General features: G+C 38.9%; 1 protein-coding gene across 2 annotated transcripts in view; it reads right to left on the bottom strand.

The window, feature by feature from the left end:
• GRV2 (DNAJ heat shock N-terminal domain-containing protein) overlaps nt 1–24765 on the bottom strand; it is an 82417-nt gene extending 57652 nt beyond the window's left edge. The window contains exons 1-4 of one of the 2 annotated variants that reach the window (XM_077366841.1): nt 23768–24765; nt 22537–22770; nt 22171–22258; nt 8897–9105 (exon numbers count right to left, since the gene is read on the bottom strand). In XM_077366841.1, the coding sequence (XP_077222956.1) occupies nt 8897–9105; nt 22171–22258; nt 22537–22770; nt 23768–24229 (993 nt within the window). In that variant the 5' untranslated portion in view covers nt 24230–24765. The remainder of the gene's footprint in view (nt 1–8896; nt 9106–22170; nt 22259–22536; nt 22771–23767) is intronic. The other variant, XM_077366840.1, reaches the window with a different exon arrangement.
• Nucleotides 24766–25802: the final 1037 nt, after the last annotated feature.

Here is a 25802-nt window from a genome sequence, read left to right as displayed (position 1 = left end):
TCATGAAATAAAAATATTGACTATTGGCCATCCATTCCATTCCATTCTTTTTTATATCTTCCATGACCGGTGTTCTTTCACCATGTCAAACACCAACAGCATAGCCCTCCCTCCCTCCCTCGAAGAGCAGAAGGTAGATCTCTCCCAAAGTAAACCTTTTATTCCTTTTTCTCTCATATTCATCCATCTCCTTATTCTTTCTTGTCAACCCTAGCCAACTACACTTTTTTTTGGGGTGTGTGTGTGGTGGTGGTGGTGGGTGGGTGGGCGGCGGGGGTGTTTGCCGCGCGGGGGGTGGGGGGGCGCCGTTGTTCTCTAAAACCTGGTTTCATTCACCCCTCTCTATTTTTTTTATCCTAACCCTACCCTACCCTTAGCCCTAATCCCAACTGCCCCTCTCCCTTTAGACCTGACCCTAGCCGGCGGTCCATACTCCAAACCGCACCCCTTCTCCACCCTAGTCCACGCCAAACAGCACTCTACCCCACTCTTACTATTTTCTCCCACGCCTCTCCATCCCTATTTCTTCTTGTAAACCCTAACCCTTAGCATACTTGACCAAAACCCTAACCCTAGACTTTCTATATGTGATTTTCGCATAACCCTAATCCTAGACAAAATTGTTTCTCACTCTAGACTCGTTTTGTGTTCAAATCTTACTCCCAAATCAAGTTCTACTGCAAAGCAGTCCATAATCCTTCTTTCTTTATGATCTAAACTTGTTTTTCCCTCTCCATTTATCGTGTTGTTGGCTCAGGGAAGTTGCTCGGTGGTTCCTTCTTGTTTTCTTCATAATGTTTGCGTGATGTTTCGAATCCTTGTGTGTCCTGGAGTCGGATGTTGATGTCTTCGCACACGTATATTGGCGGATGGTTTGATAGATGGGTTGTGGTCTCATAGCTGTTGGTTAGTATTGGTGCTATTGTGGTGACCAATCTGTTGTTGATTGTCCGGGTTGTTATTTGACTTGTTGGAGGTATCGTTATGTGGTTGGTACTATTGTGGTGATTGGTTGGTGGTAGTTGGTGGATGTGTTGGAGCTTCTTTGTGTTCTTTGTGATTCTTGTTGGTGCTATCATGGTTACCGAGACAATTGTTGGGTGACCAATTGGAGGATATTTGTGGTATTGCTGTTATTGGCAAACCTGTCGGTTGTTTATCAGTGTTGGTGGTGCCTTTCTTATCAATTTTGTAGACCAATCATCCCAGCAAATTGCTGCCCTCAAGGTTGATGGTCCGCTCTTCGACGTACAATGTCCAGTCTAGTTATTCACATGTGGAACCTCTCCTCCAGCTGAATTCCATAAAGCTGGATGGGACAAATTACCCCCCATAGAAGATGGTTGTCTACACTTGTCTAATTGGACAAAGGAAAATCAGGTTTCTAGAGCGCCCACCTATGAAGCATGGGCACGGGTACGGGGTGCAGGTACGGCACGACACGGGTACGTGGTACGTGATTTTCCAAAAAAAAAAAAAAAAGTGCGGGTACGTTCGGGTACGCCGAATATAATAATATATTTTATTATTTTATTATATATTTATAAAAAATAAAAAAATAATTGGAGAGCAATCAAATAACAATAACATCACCAAAATGGAAAATTCTAATATTACTCTTCATTTCATAAGTGATTAAGTTCCATATTTCATAACATGAGGCATCAATACATCATTCATTAGAAAAAAAGTATGTCGCCAGTGTGTTGACCAGTGCTTGCAAAATGAATAATTTTTAGAGACCCAATTATGAGATTTTTTATACCAGACTTTTGGGATTTAATAATGTTTGGACATTATAGATTTTATGAACTTTTAAGATTTGAAAAATACGCCACCGTTTGGAAGTTAAGAAAGTTAAAATTTTGACCCGACCATTTTTCTTCGAATTTTGTACTATGAGAGTTGACTTTTTTCCTTTTAGATTTGGGTCTTGAAACTATTTTTAACAGATCCAAATGGGGGGTATTCCGTTATTTACATGTAAATCTTAAGTAAATGGACAATAAAATAGTAAAGCAGGACATGTCGGGTATGCGTGGGTGCGCACCCTAAACGCACCCGACACGCACCCAACAACCAAAATTGGGTTTATTTTTCTTTTTAAATAGGGGTACGTACCCAGGACGTACCTGGGTCGTACACGAACGTACCCGCACCCCATACGTGTCGGGTATGGGTATGGGAGCCCCAAGAGAGTACCCGTGCTTCACATATGATCAGTGGCGTGAGGACGATGAGGTGATCTGCTCCTTTCTCTGGCATTGTATGGAACCCAATATTGCTACTTCCTTGACGTACCTTCAGTCCTTGAATGAAATCTGGAAGCAGATGGCTACGATGTATTCTGGGGCGGATAATATGACTCGTATCTGTGATCATTTTTCAAAGTAGTTTAGTCTTCAGAGAGGCGACAAGCCGGTGGGAACTCACTAAAGTGATTACCTTCTACTATATCAAGAGCTTGATTTATTGTTTCCCTTTACTGCTGATCCTGAAGTTCTTAAAAAAGTGCCAGGAGGAGTTAGGAGTTGTTCAGTTTCTTGATTCGTTGAAGCCTCGGGCAGAGAAGTGCATCTTTCTAGGTTACTCTCATACTCAGAAAGGTTATAAGTGTTATAGTACACCCCTTTGGAAGACATTTGTCTCTGCATATGTCACATTTTTTTAGGACCAGCCGTATTTGGCTAATTATTCTCCACATTTATCCGTTGACGTACCCAGTATGCCAGTTCCTATCGTAATGGGTTATCCTCTGCCTCTCCTCTACCTGTCTCTATAGTTGTTCCTGAACCCGCGTCAGGTCCTACAGGGAAAACTACTGAGTCTAATGTGCAAACTTATACTCAGGGATCTGGACAGATTGTTTTTCCTACGAATGAGACACCATCTCCACCCACGACTACGAATGAGGCACCTTCTCAGCCAGCTGATCCTCTTCCACAGTCAGATTGCCCTCCTTCAGGTATTTGTTCTCCTACTCCAGATTCATCCATTGCATCTCGTACTCGATCTCATATTGTTGCACATCTCATTTCAAAGTGTGTTTCTTATGAGCATCTTTTACGATCTTTTCATTCAATTGTTTCTAGGATATCCTCGGTTACTATGCCTATGCCAATTACAGATGCTCTAAATCATCCTGCGTGGCGGGCTGCCATGGAGGCAGAGATGGCTGCACTTCACTCAAATAAAACGTGGCAGTTGGTTCCTCTCCCTTCTGGAGCACGACTTGTTGGGTCTTGTTGGGTATTGACATAAAGTATCCTCCAAATAGGTCTGTAGACCGCCTCAAAGCTCGCCTAGTTGCTAAAGGGTATACTAAAACATTTGGCGTTGACTATCAGGAGACCTTTTCTCCAGTCGCCAAAATTCCTTCGGTACGGGTACTATCTCTCTACTTGTTAATCGTGGCTGGCCTTTGTATCAGCTTGATATAAAGAATGCCTTCCTCCACAGTAATCTTTCTGTGGAAGTTTATATAGAGAAACCTCCTGGGCATCTTGCTTAGGAGAAGATGTGTTCCTCAGTATGCGGTCTTCAGAAGGTGATTTATGGTCTAAAGCAATCACGGAGAGCTTGGTTTGGAAGGTTCAGTAGTGCAATTTTGCGTTTCGGATTGAAGCAGTGTGTTGTCGATCATTCCGTGTTCAGCCACAAGTCCGTTGCTGGATAAATATACTTCTGATAGTGTATGGCTGTATGTCGATGATATTGTACTTACAGGAGATGACAGATCTGGGATACAAAATTTGAAATCCTTTCTCCAAAGGGAATTTTCCACTAAAGATTTAGGCCAGCTTAGATATTTCCTTGGTATTGAGGTAGCACGCTCACGTCGTGGAATTTCTTTGTCACAAAGAAAACATGTGTTAGACATTAAGAGGAGACTGGATCAATGGGGGTGGAACCTACAGCTTCTCCTATGGATCAAAATGTTAAACGTCTTCCTGATCAGGGTGAATTGCTGGATGATCATGGTCGATACAGAAGATTGGTTGGTAAGTTAGTCTATTTGACTGTCACCCGGTCAAACATCATTTGCAGTTGATATAGTTAGTCATTTTATGAGTTCTCCACGTACTTCCCATTGGGCGACTGTCATTCAAATCATCAAATATTTGAAGGGTACTCCAAGTAAAGGCTTATGTTTTAGAAAATATGGGCATGAAAAGGTAGAAGGATTCAATAATGCAGACTGGGCAAGATCTCCAGCAGACAAAAGATCAACTACATGATATTGCACGTTTGTAGGATGTAATTTGGTGTAATGGAGAAGTAAAAAGTAAGATGTTTCTCAGTCGAGTGCGGAAGCTGAGTATAGGGCTATGTCCTATACGAGTGGGAGCTAATCTTTGTCTTCTCTCCTTCTTATCAGAGATTGGGTTCTCATCGACATCGCCAGCACAATTGTATTGTGATAACAGGGCTGCAATTCATATTGCAACGAATCTATGAGCGAACCAAGCATATTGAGGTGATTGTCACTTCATTTGTCACCGGATTCAGAGTGGTGAAATTTGCGTAGTGTTTACTCGATCTGCAGATCAGCTTGCAAATATTTTTACCAAGCCATTAGGGTGTGCAAAATTGAAAGATTATTGTAACAAGCTTGGAATGTACGATATATACATTCCAGCTTGAGGGGGGTGTTAAGTGTATTATGGAATAAGGGTAAAATGGTCATTATGTAAAATCATACATAATATATATTGATATCGTAGGGGGGAAAGAGTACGACTTCTGTTATCTCCCATGCATGCCTCCTCTTCTCCACCTCTTTGTCTCTCATTCATCAACTCTCTCTCTCTCTCTCTCTCTCTCTCATGTAGTATGTTAACATGGGCTTCATGTTGACCTTCAATGGTGCTTTCTGCACATATTCTCTTTATTTTCTTTAAAACTTTCCGCTTCCCGCTTTTCCTCTTTTCTAAACCCCTCGCTTCCCACTTTCGCTTTCCGCATTGCTTCTTGCACTCTGGCAACTATGGTATTTCCGGAGGATTTGTTGTCGAATCTACCACCTACCACCTGAGCGCAATATACGACATCAAATTGACCTTAAACGTGATGCCACCTTACCAAACCACTTGCATTACATGATGTCACCTAAGGAGCATGAGGAGTTGAGGAGGAAGATGGAGGTGTTATATGAGAAAAGCCACATTAGAAAGAGCACTGGCACTCGCGCAGTCCCAGCCTTATTAGTCCCAAGAAAGATAGTATGTGCCATATCACGCATGTATATTAAAATTTATCATTAGGTGGCAACATAAAATTTGAAGAAAATTCAAGGTTTACAAATTCATGGTTATGATGGACCAATGCAACCTCAAGAGATTCGCAACGTTGGTTGTAATACCTTTTCAAAGATGGTTAGATTACAATAAGACATTGGCAATTAAAGATACGAACTAAAGGACGAGTTATTTTGCATGAGAGGGTGATTGATACATTGCAAAGGAAGAACACATAGAGGGAAGGAAACTTCAGCTTCCCACAAAATTAGGGCCCACTCTTCTGTTCTATTTAGTTTTGTAACTTTTGTTTAAGTTGTTTAACTGATATCGCCCACTTTGTTTATTTCATTTAGTCACAAGTTAAGTGAATTACATTTAACTGGTACGACCCATTGTTAGTTCTCTAAGTCATGTTAAATCATTTTTATGTTATAGAGATAGGGCCCACTTCACTAGAACGCAATGTTCATATGTACTATTCATTAGGATTAGGGTTGGCAATGAAGGGCTATAATAAATCCCACTTTTGGGGTAGTTTTTTATGTGGATTAAAGAAAAGGATATTTTTTAGGTTATTATTTTTCCTGTGTGCATTTTCTTATTGCAGGGTTGTACGTGAACATTAAGGAAGGAAGCTTCCAGAGAAGAAGATTCTGAAGGTTGTTCCATGACTGTCATTAACCTAGAAACCATCTTCTTTCCCTCCTTCCAGACTCCTAGCTAGGGCTGGCAATTTCACCCGAAAAAGAGGGGATCCGCCCCGCCCCGCCCCGTTTGGGGAGGGGATTCCCCGATTTGAAAGGGGAAGGGGAATATAAAAATTCCCCGGTGCGGGGAGGGGAAGGGGAAGGGGATGGAGTTGTCCCCGCCCCGCCCTGCTACGCCCCGCTAATCAATGCCATTTTTTTGTAAATTTTTAAGTGTTTTTTTTAAGAAAAACGACTAGAAACTCTGTGGATCGGCTACAAGATTCCCCCAAACATAAACTTAGCTTGTCTTTTCCTTTTAATTAGCTTCTGAGAGCATTTTGAGAACTATAATAACCTTTTCACAGATGTTGAAATAATAAAGACAATCTGAGAGCCTGAGACGCTGAGTGTATGCAATTATCAAAAAATCGTAGTGCCAACAGAATTTTAGGGTTGGATTGCAGGTTTTAATTTTCAACAAGAAAAATTTAGCTACTAGAAATTTGTTTCATGTCAGCACTAGACTGAATTGCAATTAAAGAAATAAGTCATTTGTTGATTTTGTTCTCTTCTCCATTCTCATTTCTCATGCTCATCTGGGGGTTAACATGCTATACATAATGAACTAATGAACATTATTTTGCGCGTGTGAGCGCCCACTTATGGACTTTTAAAGTTCATTGTGACTACTGAAATAGTTACTTTTTGCACATTGGCTGCCTGTTAATGAAGGTAATCCTGGTGCTCATTTCCTATTTATCATTCCATAATTTATGCAGAAAATTGCTGAAAGATGAGGTCCTATTGTTATTTATATTTGTTGTCTCATCCATGCATTTCTGATTTTGTCCATCTGTTTGTTGATCACATGAATAGAATCATAGCATTCATCACAATATTGTCTGTAATGGACGTAGAAGAAAGAAGCTCTGTTTGCTGGTTTCGTTGGGTTCCAAAGAGGGGGCGGGGCGGGGATTTTGTCCCCGAAGGATGCGGGGAGGGGAAGGGGAAGGGGATTAGATATTCCCCGCGGGGAGGGGAGGGGGATTCCCCACCATCCCCGCAGAGGGGAAGGGGAAGGGGAGAGGGAAAATTCCCCGCAAAGGGGAAGGGTAAGGGGACCCCAACATCCGGCCCCGACCCGCCCCGTTGCCACCCCTAACTCCTAGCAAAATATTTTCTCTTAGTTTCTCCACGGAGGCCTGCAGTTATCCATTATCTACCTTTTTTAGCATTGCATTAAGATAATTATCCCTTCTTTACATAATATCAATATCTTAGGGAAATGTTATCAGCACTACTGTATTTTGATGAGGGCACTCCTCACTTTATTAAAAGTACGGTATGGCCCCCACCATAGGATGATCCAAACCGTCCATTAGATGGACCACAGCCTAAATAGGTTGTGCCCCAAAAACCATTTCCATAGGTTGATCCTAACCCTCCGATCTATAGATCAACCTTCTAACATTCAGATCGGAAGGTTAGGATCAACCTATGGAAATGATTTTTGGGGCACAACCTATTTAGGCTGTGGCCCATCTAATGGACAGTTTGGATCATCCTATGGTGCGGGCCATACCGTACTTTTAATAAAGTGAGGAGTGCCCTCATCAAAATACAGTAGTGCTGATAACATTTCCCATATCTTAATGTCTACAATTACAAACATTGGTAATCCAACACTTCTATATTAATTTTTCTAAGTAGGTGCAGCTCAGAATACACTCATAAGGAGTCTGTCTATAAGATAAAATATTATTCAGTGCAACCAAATCAATTGAGATGGTGAAAAAAAGAATACAATACCAACCTGACGCAATACCCAACAGATCGAACACATACCCTATGACGTGATATAAAATATTAATAAATAAGAATCAAAAGTAGAGAAGATCATGAAACACTCCTTAAGCATTCTCAATCACCCATCCATTTGCATTGATAAAAGTAGTTCTCAATCTATCTTTCAAAAAAAAAAAAAGTAGTTCTCAATCTGTCCTCAAGCACAGGCCACAATGCAGCAACACTATTCTATGTTGCATGGATTCTTTGCCCCCTCTGCCGACTCCGTGTCGACACGTCTCCACATCCGAATCGGACATGGATTCACGTGAGACACACGCAGATTCTGGTCGTAGCCGTGTCCCGCACAAATCTTGTTTTTCGGTCGAATCCGATTCATCGTTGTCTCTTTTGAAATGCGAATCCTTTATATTTCCCTTTAAATGTATTTTCTTCTTCACTTTTTTAATATGAAAGCACAACCCGTACTCTTTTAATAAAATCCCTAGCACCTCGACCCTCCAACATCGACCCCCTTCCTCTTTAAACTCTCTTAATACAAAACTCGCCTCAACCCTCTACCCTCAAATTTTTCATGAATATATATGCATAGACATATATATTTAAATTTTAAATTTTGAAAATTTTGTTTTATTTAAAAATTACCGAATCCGAATCCTACTGTTGTGGGTTTGCCGAATCCGACACCTAGAATCTGTGTCGGATCTCGACACGCAAATCCGAATCCATGCAACACTGACACTATTGCACCCAAAACTATGCCACAAATATGATTCTCGGCAATTCCTCGGCGAGGTAAAATCTCGGGATATATTAAAAAAAATTATATTTTTCAGGTTTATATCAAGAAAAAAGTTACAAATAAAATTATTTAAACATAAATAAAAAATTTTAATTCCAGAAAAAACGTAAATAAAAATATCGGGATATTGTCGCGATATTTTATGATAAAATGAAAATATCGCTATATTTTTAAAATCTTGGGATTATTTCGCGATTTTGTCGTTTTATCAAAATGTCGCGATAAAAACGCGATATTCTGAACATATCGGAGATATTTGTGACACAGACCCAAAAGACATACAAACCGATTTTACAACCCTACTGACCCATAAATGCATTTAACGTTATTAAAAAGCTCATAGAACAAACTCCAATTACCTCATAGTTCTCCGGCCGCCTTTCAACAAGCGAAACCTTTGTAAGAATGAGTTGCCGAGATACAGCATCACCTTGATCCCCAAGTCCTCCCTTAGGCCCAATTCCCAAACTCAGACCCAAAACATTAGCTGTTCCGTGAGCAGCAGATCGCAACCTCGTCACAGCCCATCCTCCACATGGGGTTTCATCTGCTCCAACTGCCTCCTTGGCTGCACAAAATAATAAACTATTGAAAACCCCCCAAGGCATGGCTTTTGCTAGTTGGATTTTGTAAAATGAAAAGGCATGTGACTACACTTAAACTGATGGATACAACATAATCAACTAACATGAAAAATCTACATCAGGAGGAGACAAGCCAAGTAGGAATTTTTCTACATGGCTTTACTGCTGTTGCTAAAAGAAAATATGCTTTCTCATAGAAGTTTTCCACTGCCTACCAAGTGTTTACCTAAAGCTAGTACTGGGTTAAACAAAGAGGCACAACTGATACAAATTTCATTTTGGAATCTTCAGTGCCTTATATGCTTAACCAAAGGGAACAAAAAATATAAGGTTGTTCTGATGTGACTGGGTGAAAACCTGAATGCTATGCTTTCAAGTTGCCAGAATGAGAACTTCTTACAAGTTATGTATTGATGAAAACAAAAGTAACTAACAGTTATGTTTGTTCAACAATGATGCAACAAATGCCCAACTTTCAAACAAGTTCTGTCAGGAAGAAAACAAAATTAACCAGTTGTTATATTTGTTCAACAATGATGCAACAAATGGCTAGTCAAAACAAAAAACAATGATATAACAGATTCATAATGAGTAATGAAATAAAAACAACAACGAGCCTAATCTAAACATGTAAAAATGTAAATGAAGAAAAGAAAACCCAGTGCCGACAACGTTGTACCTTCGACACCTCCAAAATAGATTATGCGCCTTAGTTTGATATAACAGATTCATAATGAGTAATGAAAGAAAAACAACAGCAAGCCTAATCTATAAATGTAAGCATGTAAATGAAGAAAGGAAAATCCAGTGCCGACAGCGTTGTACCTTCGACACCTTCAAAATAGATTATGCGCCTTAGTTTCTTATCTGGGAGCCAAGTCAGAAACTACAGGCAGTAATATCCGAGAGGTGTAGTGCATTCCGTACTCTTCATTTTCTGTTTTTCCTTCTTCCCCCTTTTAAAAAGTGGAAATGGATTTGAAAATCAAAAAGGGAATTGTGTAATGCGGTCTAAGAGAGCTCTTGTACACAAACAGCCCCTCTTATTTGCCAGTTTACCCCACTTAAAATTGTATTAACTGGATTTGACAAACAAGAACAATGGCAAAAGATGACAAGATAATCAATATCTCAGAAATCTATCGTGAAGCATCAAGGCAACAGAACATTCTTCGGTAATCACCATATGACACTAAAAAGTCCCCCTTTAATCCAACGGGTCCAAGTGTCCACATCAGGCAAAGGTTTTTATCTGTTCAGAATCCACCAACCTTGGATTGAATAGTGTTAGCATTTGCAGACAAGGGTTTTTGCCTGTTCAGAATGCAGCAACCTTAGACTAAATAGTGTTAGCATTTACATCCTTCCCAGCACAAGCAAGGATTATTTTGCCCATGTCATTGCCAAGCCAAGACACTCTCAAGACCTTAGTCACAAATATTAGTCTGAGTATTTTCACGGGAAGGGTGTATCATGGGATATTTTAAACTTTTTGTTATTTTTGGGTTTATATAATTTTCGAAAAATAAATTTATGAAAATATAAATGTAAGAAATGTAAGTGGGTGAGCCTTGGCGCAACGGTAAGTTTGCTCGATTGTGACCTGGTGGTCACGAGTTCAAGTCACGGAAACAGCCCCTCTGCAAAGCAGGGGTAAGGCTGAGTACATCTAGCCCTCCCCAGACCCTGCAATGGCGGCAGCCTCGTGCACTGTGCCACCCTTTTTTATAAATGTAAGAAATGTAGGACAAAATTTGGGTTTTTGCCATTCAAAAAAAATATAAGAAAAAATTAGGAAAACAAAAAATATCTTGAATTGATCATGATATTTTGTTATATTGATAAAAAAAAGTAAATAAGAAGATATTGCAGTATTTTTTGCAGGGAAATGTTATCAGCACTACTGTATTTTGATGATCGCACTCCTCACTTTATTAAAAGTATGGTATGGGCCGCACCATAGGATGATCCAAACCGTCCATTAGATGGGCCAAAGCCTAAATAGGTTGTGCCCCAAAAATCATTTCCATAGGTTGATCCTAACCCTATATAGATCGGATATCAATAATCACTTACCCTGCGTTAGTAGAGTGAGGAGTGAGGGACTGAATGTTAGAGGGTTGATCCGAACCCTATATAGATCGGAGGGTTAGGATCAACCTGTGGAAATGATTTTTGGGGCACAACCTATTTAGGCTGTGGCCCATCTAATGGACGGTTTGGATCATCCTATGGTTCGGCCTATACCGTACTTTTAATAAAGTAAGGAGTGTGATCATCAAAATACACTCTCAAGACCTTAGTCAAAAATATTTGTCTGAGTATTTTCTCTGGAAGCGTGTATCAGGGGATATTTTAAACTTTTTGTTATTTTTGGGTTTATATCAGGAAAAAATTTGAAAAATAAAATTTATGAAAATATAAATGTAAGAAATGTAACGAAAAAAAATTTGGGTTTTTGCCATTCAAAAAAATATAAGAAAAAATTAGGAAAACAAAAATATCTTGAATTGATATCTTTGTTATATTTCATGATAAAAAAGTAAAATAAGAAGATATTGTAGTAGTTTTTTAAAATATTGGGATCATTTTTGGATTTTGTCGTTTTATGAAAAAATCTTGATATTTTTGAAAAAGTCGAGAGATAACTAGCACGACCCACAGCCTTCCATTTCTGCAAAATGACATGAGTTGAACCATTGCGGAACCAAAGTGTCACCATCCCGATTCCCATTGACGTCGTAAGTGAAGTTTGATTAGTTCGCACGGGCCAAACATTTCCAACATTATAGATTCAAACTTCCATGGGCCCATCATCGCCCCGGTGGCCCATGCTATAACCAATTTTGAATCCCCTTCAAAGATACATCTACCATCAACTTTTAACCCTCAAATTCATTTAGAAGGGTATGGACAGGGAGACAGCGTCGGACACGACAAAACCTCCAAATTTTAGAGACAGGGACACAGCATCGGACACGACAAAACCTCAATAATAAAACAAAATGTCACGCTTGACACGGTACAAGATGAGTCGACACACCTACATTAAGCCTAACACTCTAGTAACACATTTACAAGTGTCGAAAGGAGTGTTGACACGTCTAGACACACGTGTCGTGTCGGACACCGCATGACACGTGTCAGCAATAAATTCAGTGTGTCATCATAGGTAAAAAGACAACAAATGTACTTAAATCAACTATAAAATAGTTGCTAGATAAGGCCAATTTTTTATTTTTTATTTTTTTTGTGGTGGGGGGTGTTATCAGGTCGAGCATCTCCAACATTATAGATTCCAACTTCCACAGACCCATTGCCGCCCCTTTAGCCCCTGCTAAAGGAGCGGAAATAAAAAATGGTCTCTAGATAAGGCTAAATGGGAGGAAATAAAAAAATTGTAAAATGGCGAATCGAGAATTTTTCCAGTTTTTTGAACGATTTCTAGAATAGTGTTTTGCCATGTTTCATCTGGTACGAACAGAACGGGCCGGAACTGGATGAAACAAAATGAAATCTTGGCTAAAATGTTTTGCTATTTTCCTTTGTACCAATTTGACAAACAGTACAAGATTTTTCGTTCGTTCCGCAATAAACGGAAAGGAATTTAACTATTATATATATATATATATATGTGTGTGTGTGTGTGTGTGTGTGTGTGTGTCTGCATATATACATAATTCTATGTCACAAATATCTCCGATATTTTCAAAATTTCGTGTTTTTATCGCGACATTTTGATAAAACGACATAATCCTGAGATTTTAAAAAAAATAGCGATATTTTAATTTTTATCATAAAATGTCGCAATAATATATGATATTATCCCAATATTTTTATGATATTTTATTTCACATTTTTCTTAAATTTTATATATCTATATATTTTTTAAATAATTTTATTTTTATTGGTTTTTTCCCGATATAAATCTGAAAAAAATAAAATCTATCTCGAGATTTTCCCTTGCCGAGAAATTCCCGAGAACAATATTTGTGACAGATACATATATGTGTGCGCGCGCGTGTGTGTGTGTGTGTGTGTGTGTGTGTGTCTTTCTTTACTTTGATAAGCTCTATTCTCCTTTTCTTTTATCTGTGTTGTGTATCGAGCCTCTCTAGATAGATCACTCAACGGTTAATTAATTGATCTGCTGCATTTCCCAAATCATTTTTGGACATATATGTGATATAGGAGTCACAAAAAGAATGGTATTTGTGAGGGAAGATCTCCCTCAAAGAAAAAAAATTGGAGGGTGAAGCAGTTCTAGAAGAGATTTTCTAACAGAAATTACAAGTAACTGCACTTTTAAGAGAAAGAACCAAAGCAACAAAACTATGAAGAGAGAAGCTTGTCCCCAATATCGAATGAGTTGTTAGACATTCCTTCACACTTAATTTCTTGCATATGTTGCTCATGGGTCAGTTTAGCTTTTTTACAACATATCAAGAGAGCAATAATAGTAACACTTCTTAGTGTTAGAATGTAAATATGCATGTGAGGGTAGTTGAGAGTTTAGACACTTCATAGATGTGTTGTACTCTCCCTTAAATAGACCATTTGACGATTTGACCTTTGTTTTGTCATAACAAATATTCGTCTTCATATCATCTCTCCTCCCACCTTCAACATTGTACAGGACATACAACTTGCAAGCACATAGAGGTGTGCTCATTACCAACTCATCTCCTCCCCTTGATTTCATACTTTAGATCATTCTCTCCCACTCAAATATATCTTACCTCTTCTTCAAACTTCCCATTTTCTCTCTTTTCAAACCCTAATCTTTCTTCTAAAGTTTTTCTTTGCCTTACCTTTTCCTCTTTTTTTAGGATTTCTCCTCGACCTTTTCTCTATTTTCATAAAACCTACCTTCATAACTATTAAAGGTGGTCGAAATTCAATCGAGGAGTATTCTGGTTATTTGACCTAACTGTAGTATAATACTATAATTATACTTGGTTAATGAAGAAACTGAGTTTAGACTCCTCGATACGAAATATCACCATCTCTTCTCAGTAACCCTCTTCCTATTATATCAAGTTTTAATTATTTCCATGGTATCAGAGCAAGGCGATCTAAATGAACATCAACACGCAAGATGAACATCAATAAGCAGTTGTTCTCCAATCTTTCCAAAATGATATTCCTTTCTTCCTTTCCCAGTCCCCACAAAAACTCTAGCTCTCATCTTCTCCTCCTTCATACACTTTCAATCCATAATATTTCACCCATCTTTCCTCTCGTCTATGATCCTCCACCGAAGGCTTTCAACCTCCCCACCCCCCGCCAACCCCACCCGCCTCCTCTTCCGCAACCACATAAATTTCCACATCTATTTTCTTTTTTTTTTCCATTCTCTACTGCTAACATGGGCCTAGCTTAAGGGCAGATAGTGAGTGTTGGCAGTCACTTAAATATTCTATTCTATTTCTAGTGGACCATCATCCTCTTCCCATAAAAAATGTTTCCTTTTCTTTGGTTCCTTAACAGTCCCAAATGTATTATAATAACATGAATAGTATTACTGCAAAGGATATGTCGACTGCCCTAGAAGATAATTTTCTGCGTGTGTCAGTAACTCAGAACTGGATGTTTGACGGAGAAATTGTCTAAGGGAACACTTGTTAAGGATCACCTTAACAAGAAGAACTTACTAGCAAAGGAGTTGAAAGCATGTGTGGAAACTCTGGAAATAATCTTATAGAACCATTAATCGATTCTAATCACTTGAACTTGGAACCCCACACTATAAATGTACAACCAAAGATTAGGCACATTGACAAGGATGGAATAAAAACTAATTGATGAGGGTGTTATGAAAGGTGTCACATGGGAAGACTTCAGTCACTGTGAAGCATACGATAATGGAAAGCTACATATTTGTACCCCATCGATAGGAAACCAATAGCCTTATACAAGTTCAAGGAATACAAATGTAAAGTATGAAACTAAACGAATAGGAAGACTAAGGTCTTAGGACTGACAGAGGTGGTGAGTATGTCTTAGACTTGTTTGATTTGTTCAACAAGGAATACGGTATTATTCACCAAACCACTATGCCTTACACTTCTTAGTAAAACAGTATAGGTAAGAGGAGGAATATCATTATTAGACATTGGCAGCACAATGATGGTTTTGTCGGGTGACACTCGAACATTCTTTGTCAGTGGGAGGGAAACAATACCTCTTAGAGAAAGTGATAGGGAACATCGTCCACTCCAAATCGAAGCCCTAACGGGAAACTCTCGAACCCTTTCAATATGTTTCTACAAACAGTGATACCCTGAAATTTGCACTCATCCAAGGAGGATCACGCACCAAAGCCAGACCTATGTCACAAATATCTCCGATATTTTCAAAATTTCGTGTTTTTATCGCGACATTTTAATAACACGACAAAATCCTGAGATTTTAAAAATATAGCGATATTTCCATTTTTATCATAAAATATAGCAATAATATATGATATTATCCCAATTTTTTTATTTCACATTTTCTTAAATTTTAGGGAAAATTATTAAAAAAATGCAAAGTTTATGCTAAATTGTGAACAAAGGGTGGACATTTCAAATCTATAAAAAAAGGGCTGTCATGTACGAAAATAGACCATTTAGGACGAAAATACCCCCCCTTTGCTTTTTCCCACCAACTATGTAGGATCTAATCCCTAAGCAATTTCACCTACCACCTTTTCTTTTCTTTCTTCTTCCCCAAGCAAGTTCCAACGTGAGAAACAGCCATTGCCAATACCTGGGTTGATGAAAAACAGCCATTGCCAACGTAAAAAACAGCCATTGTTCTTTGGAAAAAAAATGGGAAATGTTATCCGCACTACCGTATTTTGATGAGGACACTCCTCACTTTATTAAAAGTACTGTATGGCCCGCACCATAGGATGATCCAAACCGTCCATTAGATGGGCCACAGCCTAAATAGGTTGTGCCCCAAAAAGCATTTCCATAGGTTGATCCTAACCCTCCGATCAGAATGTTAGAGGGTTGATCCTAACCCTCTATAGATCGGAGGGTTAGGATCAACCCATGGAAATGATTTTTGGGACACAACCCATTTAGGCTGTGGCCCATCTAATGGACGGTTTGGATCATCCTATGTGGCCATACCGTACTTTTAATTAAGTGAGGAGTGCCCTCATCAAAATACAGTAGTGTAGACAACATTTCCCAAAACAAATACCATTACTTACTAAACTACTTGGGTGATAAATATAGCTTCAAGTGTGTCTAAATTATGGTTCCAAGAGTGATACTTGTGATGGGGACATTCTAATAGTATGAAATTGGTTTTGAAACTGATCATGAGTGTTTTAAACATTTGGAACCATTACATTGGCCCCGGAACCACTAGGGAACCATATTATAGTTGTTCCGAGGTGTTAAGTGGTTCGAAGAGTCTAAATTATGGTTCCAAGAGTGCTACTTGTGATTGGGACATTATAATAGTATGAAATTGGTTTTGAAACTGATCATGAGTGTTTTAAACATTTTGGAAAAATTACATAGTCTCCGGAACCACTTGGGAACCATATTATAGTTGTTTCGAGGTGTTAAGTGGTTCCAAGAGTCTAAATTATGGTTCCAAGAGTGGTACTTGTGGTAGGGACATTCTAATAGTATGAAATTGGTTTTGAAACTGATCATGAGTGTTTTAAACCTTTTGGAACCATTACATAGGTTCTGGAACCACTTGGGAACCATATTATAGTTGTTCTGAGGTGTTAAGTGGTTCCAAGAGTCTAAATGATGGTTCCAAGAGTAGTACTTGTGATTGGGACATTCTAATAGTATTTTGAAACTGATCATGAGTGTTTTAAACCTTTTGGAACCATTACATAGGCTTCGGAAGCACTTGGGAACCATATTATAGTTGTTCCGAGGTGTTAAGTGGTTCGAAGAGTCTAAATTATGGTTCCAAGAGTGCTACTTGTGATGGGGACATTCTAATAGTATGAAATTGGTTTTGAAACTGATCATGGGTGTTTTAAACCTTTTGGAACCATTACATAGGTTCCGGAACCAGTTGGGAACCATATTATAGTTGATCCGAGGTGTTAAGTGGTTCCAATAGTCTAAATGATGGTTTCAAGAGTACTACTTGTGATTGGAACATTCTAATAGTATTTTGAAACTGATCATGAGTGTTTTAAACCTTTTGGAACCATTACATAGGCTTCGGAACCACTTGGGAACCATATTATAGTTGTTCTGAGGTGTTAAGTGGTTCCAAGAGTGGTTCTGAGGTATTAAAAGTGGTTCCCTAGTGGTTCCGAGGTATAAAATGTGGTTCCGGGGTATAAAATGTGGTTCCCTAGTAGTTCCAAGGTATAAAATGTGGTTCTGTAGTAGTTCCGGGGTATAAAATGTGGTTCCCAAGTGGTTCCGAGGTACACAGTGGGCCCACATTGTTTGGATCATCCAAGGCGTTCATTTGATGGGCCCTCACATATATAAGGTGTGCCGAAAAAATCAGCTCCATCGGATCATCTTAACCCTTCAATCTGAGGACGTACCATCGGCTGCTAGCCCTACTCGGAAGTCCGAACAAAATTTCGAACTTCCGAATGGAGTCCAGTAGAATGGACATTCTATATATGTGAGGGCCCATCAAATAAACGCTTTGGATGATCCAAACAATGTGGGCCCACTATGTTTTTGGTAGTGTTTGGATTCGGGTATGGGGTTTGGAGGGTTGTATGGGGTCTTCATTAGCATTGACAGTGTTTCAAAAGAGGGGGCCTACCTTATACAAATTGAACCACAGGGGGTTTACTTGTAACTTTTTAAACATTAGGGGTTAAGTTGGATGTGTACAGTCCTTGTACAAAATGGAGGGTTAGGATCTTCATATGGAGATATGCGGGTACATCCTATATACGTCATGGTCCAACAAATGAACGGTTTGGATCATCCTTTGAAGTGAGCCCCACTGTTTGCAACATATAAAATTCCTGCAGAGAGAGAGAGAGAGAGATGGGTAAAAAGAAGGTTTTTAAAAGACAAGGGTATTCTTGTCATTTTCCGTCCCTGACAAGACCCGACAAGAGAGAGATGGGTAAAAAGATGGTTTTTAAAAGAGAAGGGTATTCTTGTCATTTCCCGTCCCTGACAAGACCTGACAGCCCCTCTTTCATTGTTTTGAAATGTCTACCCCTGAACCACTAGGGAACCACATTTTATACCCCGGAACCACTAGGGAACCACATTTTATACCCCGCAACCACTACGGAACCACATTTTATACCTCGTAACCACTAGGGAACCACATTTTATACCCCGAAACCACTAGGGAACCACATTTTATACTCCGCAACCATTACGGAACCACATTTTATACCTCGTAACCACTAGGGAACCACATTTTATACCCTGGAACCACTAGGGAACCACATTTTCAACCCCGGAACCACTTGGGAACCACATTTTATACGCCGGAACCACTAGGGAACCACATTTCATACCCCAAAACCACTAGGGAACCACATTTTATACCCTTGAACCTAGTACGGAACCAAATTTTATACCTCGGAACCACTGGGGAACCACATTTTATACACCGGAACCAGTACGGAGCGACATTTTCTACCCCGGAACCAGTACGAACCAAATTGGATAGAAACAAGTAATGGTCTTTTTCCAACAGAGAAAATGGTGGCTCTAACTTTCTTTTAAAACCCAAGAATACAACCAACATAGAACAACTTGGGTAATTTCTCTGTTTTTTTCAACACAAAACAATGAAAACAATGAAAACCTTCATAAAATGTTAAAACCCAACAAAACATGAAAACCTTCATAAAATGTTAAAACCCAACAAAATATGAAAACCTTCATAAAATGTTAAACCCTATTTAAGTAGAGGAGCATGGACCTACTTGGAGCTATGTTTATCACCCAAGTTCAAATTTGTCACAAGTAATGGTGTTTTTTTCCAACAAAATACAATGGGATTGGAGCTTCCAAAGGATGGCAATGGCTGCACTGGGTGTTTTTCACGTTGGATGAGTAGGGAAGAAGAAAGAAAAACGTGAAGTGGGTAGCTGAAAAAAACATAGGGATTAGAGCATAAAAAATGGTGGGAAAATGAAAGTGGGGGTATATTTGTCCTAAAACTCATACTCTCTCACCTGACAGCCCTTTTTTAACAAAATTTAAATATCTACCTTTTATTCACAATTTAGCATAAACTTTGCATTTTTTTAATAATTTTTCCTAAATTTTATATATCTATATTTTTTTAAATAATTTTATTTTTATCGGTTTTTTCCCGACATATATCTGAAAAAAATATATAATCTATCTCGAGATTTTCCCTTGCCGAGAAATTCCCTAGAACGATATTTGTGACATAGAGCCACGTGTTGCGTGTTGACAAAAACATAGGCTGTCGAACATGGAAACCACCCAAAATTTAGAAATGGGGACAAATAATAGAAAGAAGGAACAAGATGGAAAGAAATAAACAAAAAAACCAGGAAAAAAAGGAAAGGAGAAAATAGTGGAAATTACAGTTTATTGGAGAAGAAGAAAATAAAGACGGGGAATCAAAAAAAAAAAAGAATAAAAACAAAAGAGGAAAAAGAAGAAGAAGCAGCATTAACAAGAATAGGAAGAAGAAGAGAAACATACACAAACAAGCAGCAATAGCAAGGTTTGGAGCAGATTCACAAACAGCTTCAACTTCAAGTAACAACAGTATCCCCTTGAAAGGCTTCAAGCAGCAGCAATTTACCAAGCAATTTTCTTATGCAGAGTTTCCAAAGTAGTTGCAGCAATACCACAATAATATAAAAACCGATGTGGCATGCATGAAAAAGCTCTAAACGCTAAATAACCAAAAATGCAAGGCATGTAAGACATAACCCTAAAGGCTAAATAACCAAAATAGTAAGTGAAGTCAAATTATAATAACTTTTAAATATTACTAAGCCCACTTCAAAAGGAAGTCAAATTCAAACACCCTTATATTACTTACATTAGAAGAACAGAAGCAAACTAACGAATGTTAGGGCGCTTACTGAAAGAATGAAACACACCTTTCAATACTTGACAAATATCCGTGTCGACACGTGTCGACACACAGCTATTCTATGTGCATCAAGTTTCTATGAATCATAGCTTCCAAGCAATGAGCATTCTCCAAAGATGATCCTGCTCTTCCCAAAAGCACCAAACCCACCTTCCAAGCAAGGCATTGTTCACCACCATAAGGCTCCTAATGTCTAGACCCCCCCCACCCCCCCCCCCCCCCCCTTCTCCCCTCTCTCTGAATTTGTGCTGCATAAACCCTCCCGGCCAACCAAGTCATACTCCGAGCTGTTCTCTCATTATGAGTGATGGTTCTTCCCTTCACATAACACATGTTGGTTATGCCCCCATTTACACCTCTTTTGTTTCCTTCAGTGTCCCGTGTGTATATGTTGTGCACAGTATTCAGTGAAAACTCTTGTATGTTTCTCAGTTTACATCCCATTGTAACTTGTATTTGCCTCTACTTGTGTTCTTGTGAAGGATTTATGAACGGGGAAGCTCCTCGCCAGAGGCATAGCTCATGAGAGTTAATATTTCTGACTGACTCCTCGGATTCATCGCCTTCACATTCTCTCATTTGTTTTTTTCCACAAGCAGTTTGTATGGTTTTTGTATGCTTCGCTCATCTTCTCTCTTCTCTTCTTCTCTGCGTCCTTCAATTCGCATGGATTTAACAACAACACCATAACTCTGCCCATATATAAGCATATGCAGGAGTATGAACTAGTATATGAAACTGAAAACAACAATGTCTCTGTATTACACTTTCCCACTCAAATCCACACTGGTCCTGCATTCAGTGTCTCAATTGTTTCTTACTATTTTTTATTTTTTATTTTTTTTGGAATGGTAAGCGATTTCATTATAAAGACCGATGAGGTCAATACAAACAAACAATATAAACGGAAGAGAAAAAACGAATACAAGCCCTGCTATGGTCATGGGGGAAGGAAATCAAAGCTCCACTCTTTCCCTAAAGACATCATCTCTGGCTAACCTGTCTGCCACTCCATTAGTTGACCGCCTAACATGATGAAAGGATATAGATGCATCCCCTATCCTGTCTTGGATTTCATAGAAATAAGTGGCGAATCTCCATGTAACGGCATGTGAGCCATTAAGTCATCTTATCACATTAAGCGAGTCTCCTACCAACACCTTATTCAAATTTTCATTCACAAAAATCCTAATTCTTTGATAGATGGAGTGCAATTTAGCTTCATTTGCATCTACAGATCCAATGGGACCCACAAAGGCCCATTTCAAAGCTCCATGTTCATCACTTAAGAACCCTCTAATACCGGAAGGTCCAGGATTCCCCATGCTAGACCCGTCAAAATTAAGCTTCAGAAAACCATGGGTAGGGGGCTCCTAATCTTTGACAATCTTGGGTTCATGGCTTGATCCACAACAAGTCTCCTTCCATCCATACCATAAATCATGGGCGGACACGAATCTAAAGCATGGGAGGGTTTTCACCCAAGAAATGGTAATAGCTATTACCTTGTTGTACAGAAAATGAGGTCTCTTCGTGAATCCCTTGAATACCCGCAAATTTCGTTCTTCCACAATACCCATACTATGAAATTACAAATAAATTTTATTTTCTTTTTCAATATACTCTCTTGATTTATTATGGATTACAAAATTTAGGCATTCTACACACAGAAAAATGGATGCAAATTGCCAATTCTTCTGACAAACTTGAATTGCAATGCACACAAAATAAAAGCCATGACACAGAATTCAGCATCAGGGATGACAAGCCTTTGGACATTGTTGGATTATTAAAATAAGCCACATAGCTTCTCATTTGCATGATATAAAATCAGAAACAAAACAATTGAGAGTGTATATAACTAGGTCTAGAATACATGTATCATGAGAAATTTATTCACGAAATCAAATTAAATATGAAAGAAAAAGATAAAGAGTTCACATTCAACACACAAAAAAAGATAAGAGATCAAGAAGATGCTAAAAAGCCTGTTTCCAAGTACCTACCCCTTTGCTTAATGAACTCTGAAGTGGTCAATGATTGAGAACTGTCCACAGACAACGACAAACCAACTGTCGATTTTGCAGTTTTAGTCTGCACAGAAGGTAAAGAAACAAGTGCAAAAGATCAACTTTTCGAGAAAGCAACATAACACTAGACAAATCCACACAATCCTGAAAAGGCCTAAAATGTATTTCTCATATAAGTAAATAAGTGCAATATTTGTGGGTGTTTTTTTTTCAATGATGATATGTATGGGTGTTTATTCACCAAAAACAGAGAGTTAAACAAATAAAACAAAAAGTTACACAAATAAAACAAAGATTTACACAAATCACAAAGTAGAATCGATAAAAAGATGCTGAACATACCAAATTTGATATAATGGCAGTGTTTGTGGTCCCTGAGGCGGCTACAAAAGCTTTACATTTTCTTCCATATAAGGGACAAAGAACAAATCCACCGTGTTCAACATTTTTCTTCCCGTAACTATCGGAAAGAAGTATAATGGCAGGGGAATCCATGTCTCTAAAATCCAAGCACCAACGCAGGTCTCCAGATTGTGCATCAAGAAGTTCCACTCCAACAGCAGTGATTTTCAGTTTCTACAGAGAACATCATTTATTGTCAATAATGCTCAAACCAAAATTTATTAATGGGAAAGCATAGTGAAATCAAGGCAGATTGCCAGCCTAATGTTACAGCTCATTCCCAGTCACATAGACAGCAAGTTTATTAAACTTAAGATATCAAATGTGATGTTTAATGGGGGAAATGCATTTGTATTTTGCATATATGATGGCATCACCAAGTCAGGTGCAAGGGGAAGTTAGTGAGGCTTAATAGGGATGGAAAAGAGTTGAAAGCTCTCTGGATGTCTAACTTGAACTCAGAACTATGGATAAGGGATTCATGGCAAAATATTCCCATACAATTTTCCATAAGGATCCACGTAATCGTTTATATGTATAGACTAGATCCATGGAGATAACGTTAGAGGTCAGTTTCAGCCAGGCACACAGGAGTTAAAGCTGCAATTGTTTGAGTGGGTCCTATTGTTGAGGACAAATGAAACACATTCTTATTATTAATACCTATCAAATACAGTATTTAATTGGTTTACATTTGTGATTGCCAGGATTCATGGAATCTTTAACCGGTTAAGAGTGTTTAGACTTTAGAGATTAGTTCTTGGAGTACATGAAAGTAGTTGGCTCGAGATAGGTACATTTGCATTAGTAAGATTACCTAATATTACACTGATGCTTTTTGTTCATAAAATAACTAAAGAATATTATGCTTGAGCATGTCAAGTAAAACAAGAACTTTCACTAACCATGTCTTACATTAATTAAAAGGGCCAACTGGGATAACACAATCAAGCCCTGGCTTCCTCGAGGGCTCTGTTTCTTTTGTCCTAAAATAAATTTTATTCCTATTTTAAAGTGAAAAAATGGGTGTAAAATTTGTTTTACACCGATTTTATGTCGAAAGAAACAGAGCCCAATTCAATACAAACCAAGATCAAATGATCTTGCGATAACTGAATGCACATACAACTGAAACATTCCAATTGAGTAGGTAAAAAAAAAAAAAACTTACGAAAGAAACCCATTCGGAAGTCCTCCGGCGGAGGTGAAGTACAGGAAATTCCGCAATGGCATTAAATTTACCCCATCTAATTATATGCAATTCAGTCAAAATACTTGCCCTAGACCTCGACGAAAATTTCATAGCTTTGAACTTGCCACGACCATCTGCCCTCACACTTATCGTAAACTCCTGTGAATTCTCATCCCTTCCCAGCACGGGCGCTGCCCCTTCGTAATCATTCGCAACATCATATGAATTCGTAATAGACAATGTTGATGGATCCAAAGTTATGATTGCTACATTAGAAATACAAAGAATTCGTTTATACCGCCCACGCCAAGAGTGTTTTACTATCATATATCTTGCCAAATACTCGAGTTCTTCGATTGTGGGAGCGCTTGAGGAGGACTCAGTTGAAGAGGGTTGGTGGTGATCAGTGGTGGATGAAGCATGGCGACTTACAAAATCCATTTGAGGGAGAAATTCAAGGTAGTGTGTTGGACGCGCATTAGGGCGGAAGAAGAACCAGAATCCCAAGCCCGCCTTTGAGGCTGCCGGGCTTTGATGAGACTGATTCGCCCCCAGTGCTTCCAAAATTAGGGTTTAGATGGGGAAAGTGGGATAGGGAGCGATCGGAGTTACGGTTTGAATTTTGGAATCAATAAGGAGGGTTTAGTCTTGCAAATAGTGGAAAAAACCCATTACAGAACACCTTCCATCACAGAACCAGAATCCGCTTCATGTCCAGATTGAAAAAATCCCTTTCATTTCCAGAGAGAGATCAACCCATTAGAGAACCAGAACCCTTTCATGTCTCGGTTGAAAAAAACCCTTTTTTGGGCAAAAAAATCGCAAGTGAGAGAGGGAGAGAGAGATGAAAATAACTTTTTCTTCGGTGGGGAAGACGAACAGATGTTGGGGAGAGAGAAACAGAGAGGCAAGGATCGAGATTAGGGCTGGGCGTTTTCTCAAGGGGGGGGTGAGAGATGAGTGATGACTCGGGAGAATAGGGCTGTAAGATGATAGTAGCTAGGGTGGCAACTAGGGGTGGACATGGTTCCGGTTCGAACCGAGGAACCGAACCGAACCGGCACATATGGTTCGGTTCGGTTCGGTTCCATAGTTATATGGTTCGGTTCTGGTTCTAATAACCTGGAACCGATGGAAATTCGGTTCGGTTCTGGGTTTGGATCCCGGAACCGAGAACCGAACCAAGAACCGACCCACCTTAAAACCCTTAGTCAGGAAAACAAGTTTTTTAATCTCAGCACTTGCCCAAATATTTTTAATCTCACCAAACAAGCCTTAATATTTTAATGGCAGGAAAGAAGATGTGGGAATCCTTTTTGTTTTTAATATTAACTTGAAAGTTTTTGTAAGTGTAAGAAGAAAGTGAAAGGCTTTTAAAAATAGTAAAATATTATGAGAGTAGTTTGTATAACGCCCCCACAAAGTCATATTCATCATTTCATTAGAGACTTTTGTGCTCTGCTTTTCCCATAATGATGATGACAAGCTGGAAACAAAAAATTATTCTATCTCAAGAAAAGAAAACCAAACATTCAAACAACTATTGTGAAGAAATTCCGTTGATTTGATGAAGATCGGGTAAACCCAGAACCGAACCGAACCGAACCGATTATATATGGTTCTGGTTCGGTTCGGTTCCAAACTTATATGGTTCTGGTTCGGTTCCAATTTCAGGGAACCGATTATATATGGTTCGGTTCTGGGTATACCCCAAAACCGAACCGAACCGAACCATGTCCACCCCTAGTGGCAACTTGGGTCGGATACTCGGGTTTTACCCGACCCGAAAATAACATGGGTCGGGTATAGTAATCATGGGTCTCGGGTCGGGTTTAAAGAAATGAAACCCGAAACCTGACCCGACTCATATTAGTGCACTTTGACTTTCTTAAATATCTATTAAATAACAGAGAAAATTATTTTCCAATATATTGATACAATTGTTTTGATTGAAGTGATCATGTCTGTTATGTGAAAATATAGTGTCATTTTCAAAGTAATAGAATTGATGACA

The sequence above is a fragment of the Tasmannia lanceolata genome, unplaced genomic scaffold (genome assembly GCF_043159265.1).
Source record: "Tasmannia lanceolata isolate RefF3 unplaced genomic scaffold, GAP_Taslan_0.1 ptg000023l, whole genome shotgun sequence".
Lineage (NCBI taxonomy): Eukaryota > Viridiplantae > Streptophyta > Magnoliopsida > Canellales > Winteraceae > Tasmannia > Tasmannia lanceolata.
This window is presented reverse-complemented; position numbering and strand designations above follow the sequence as displayed.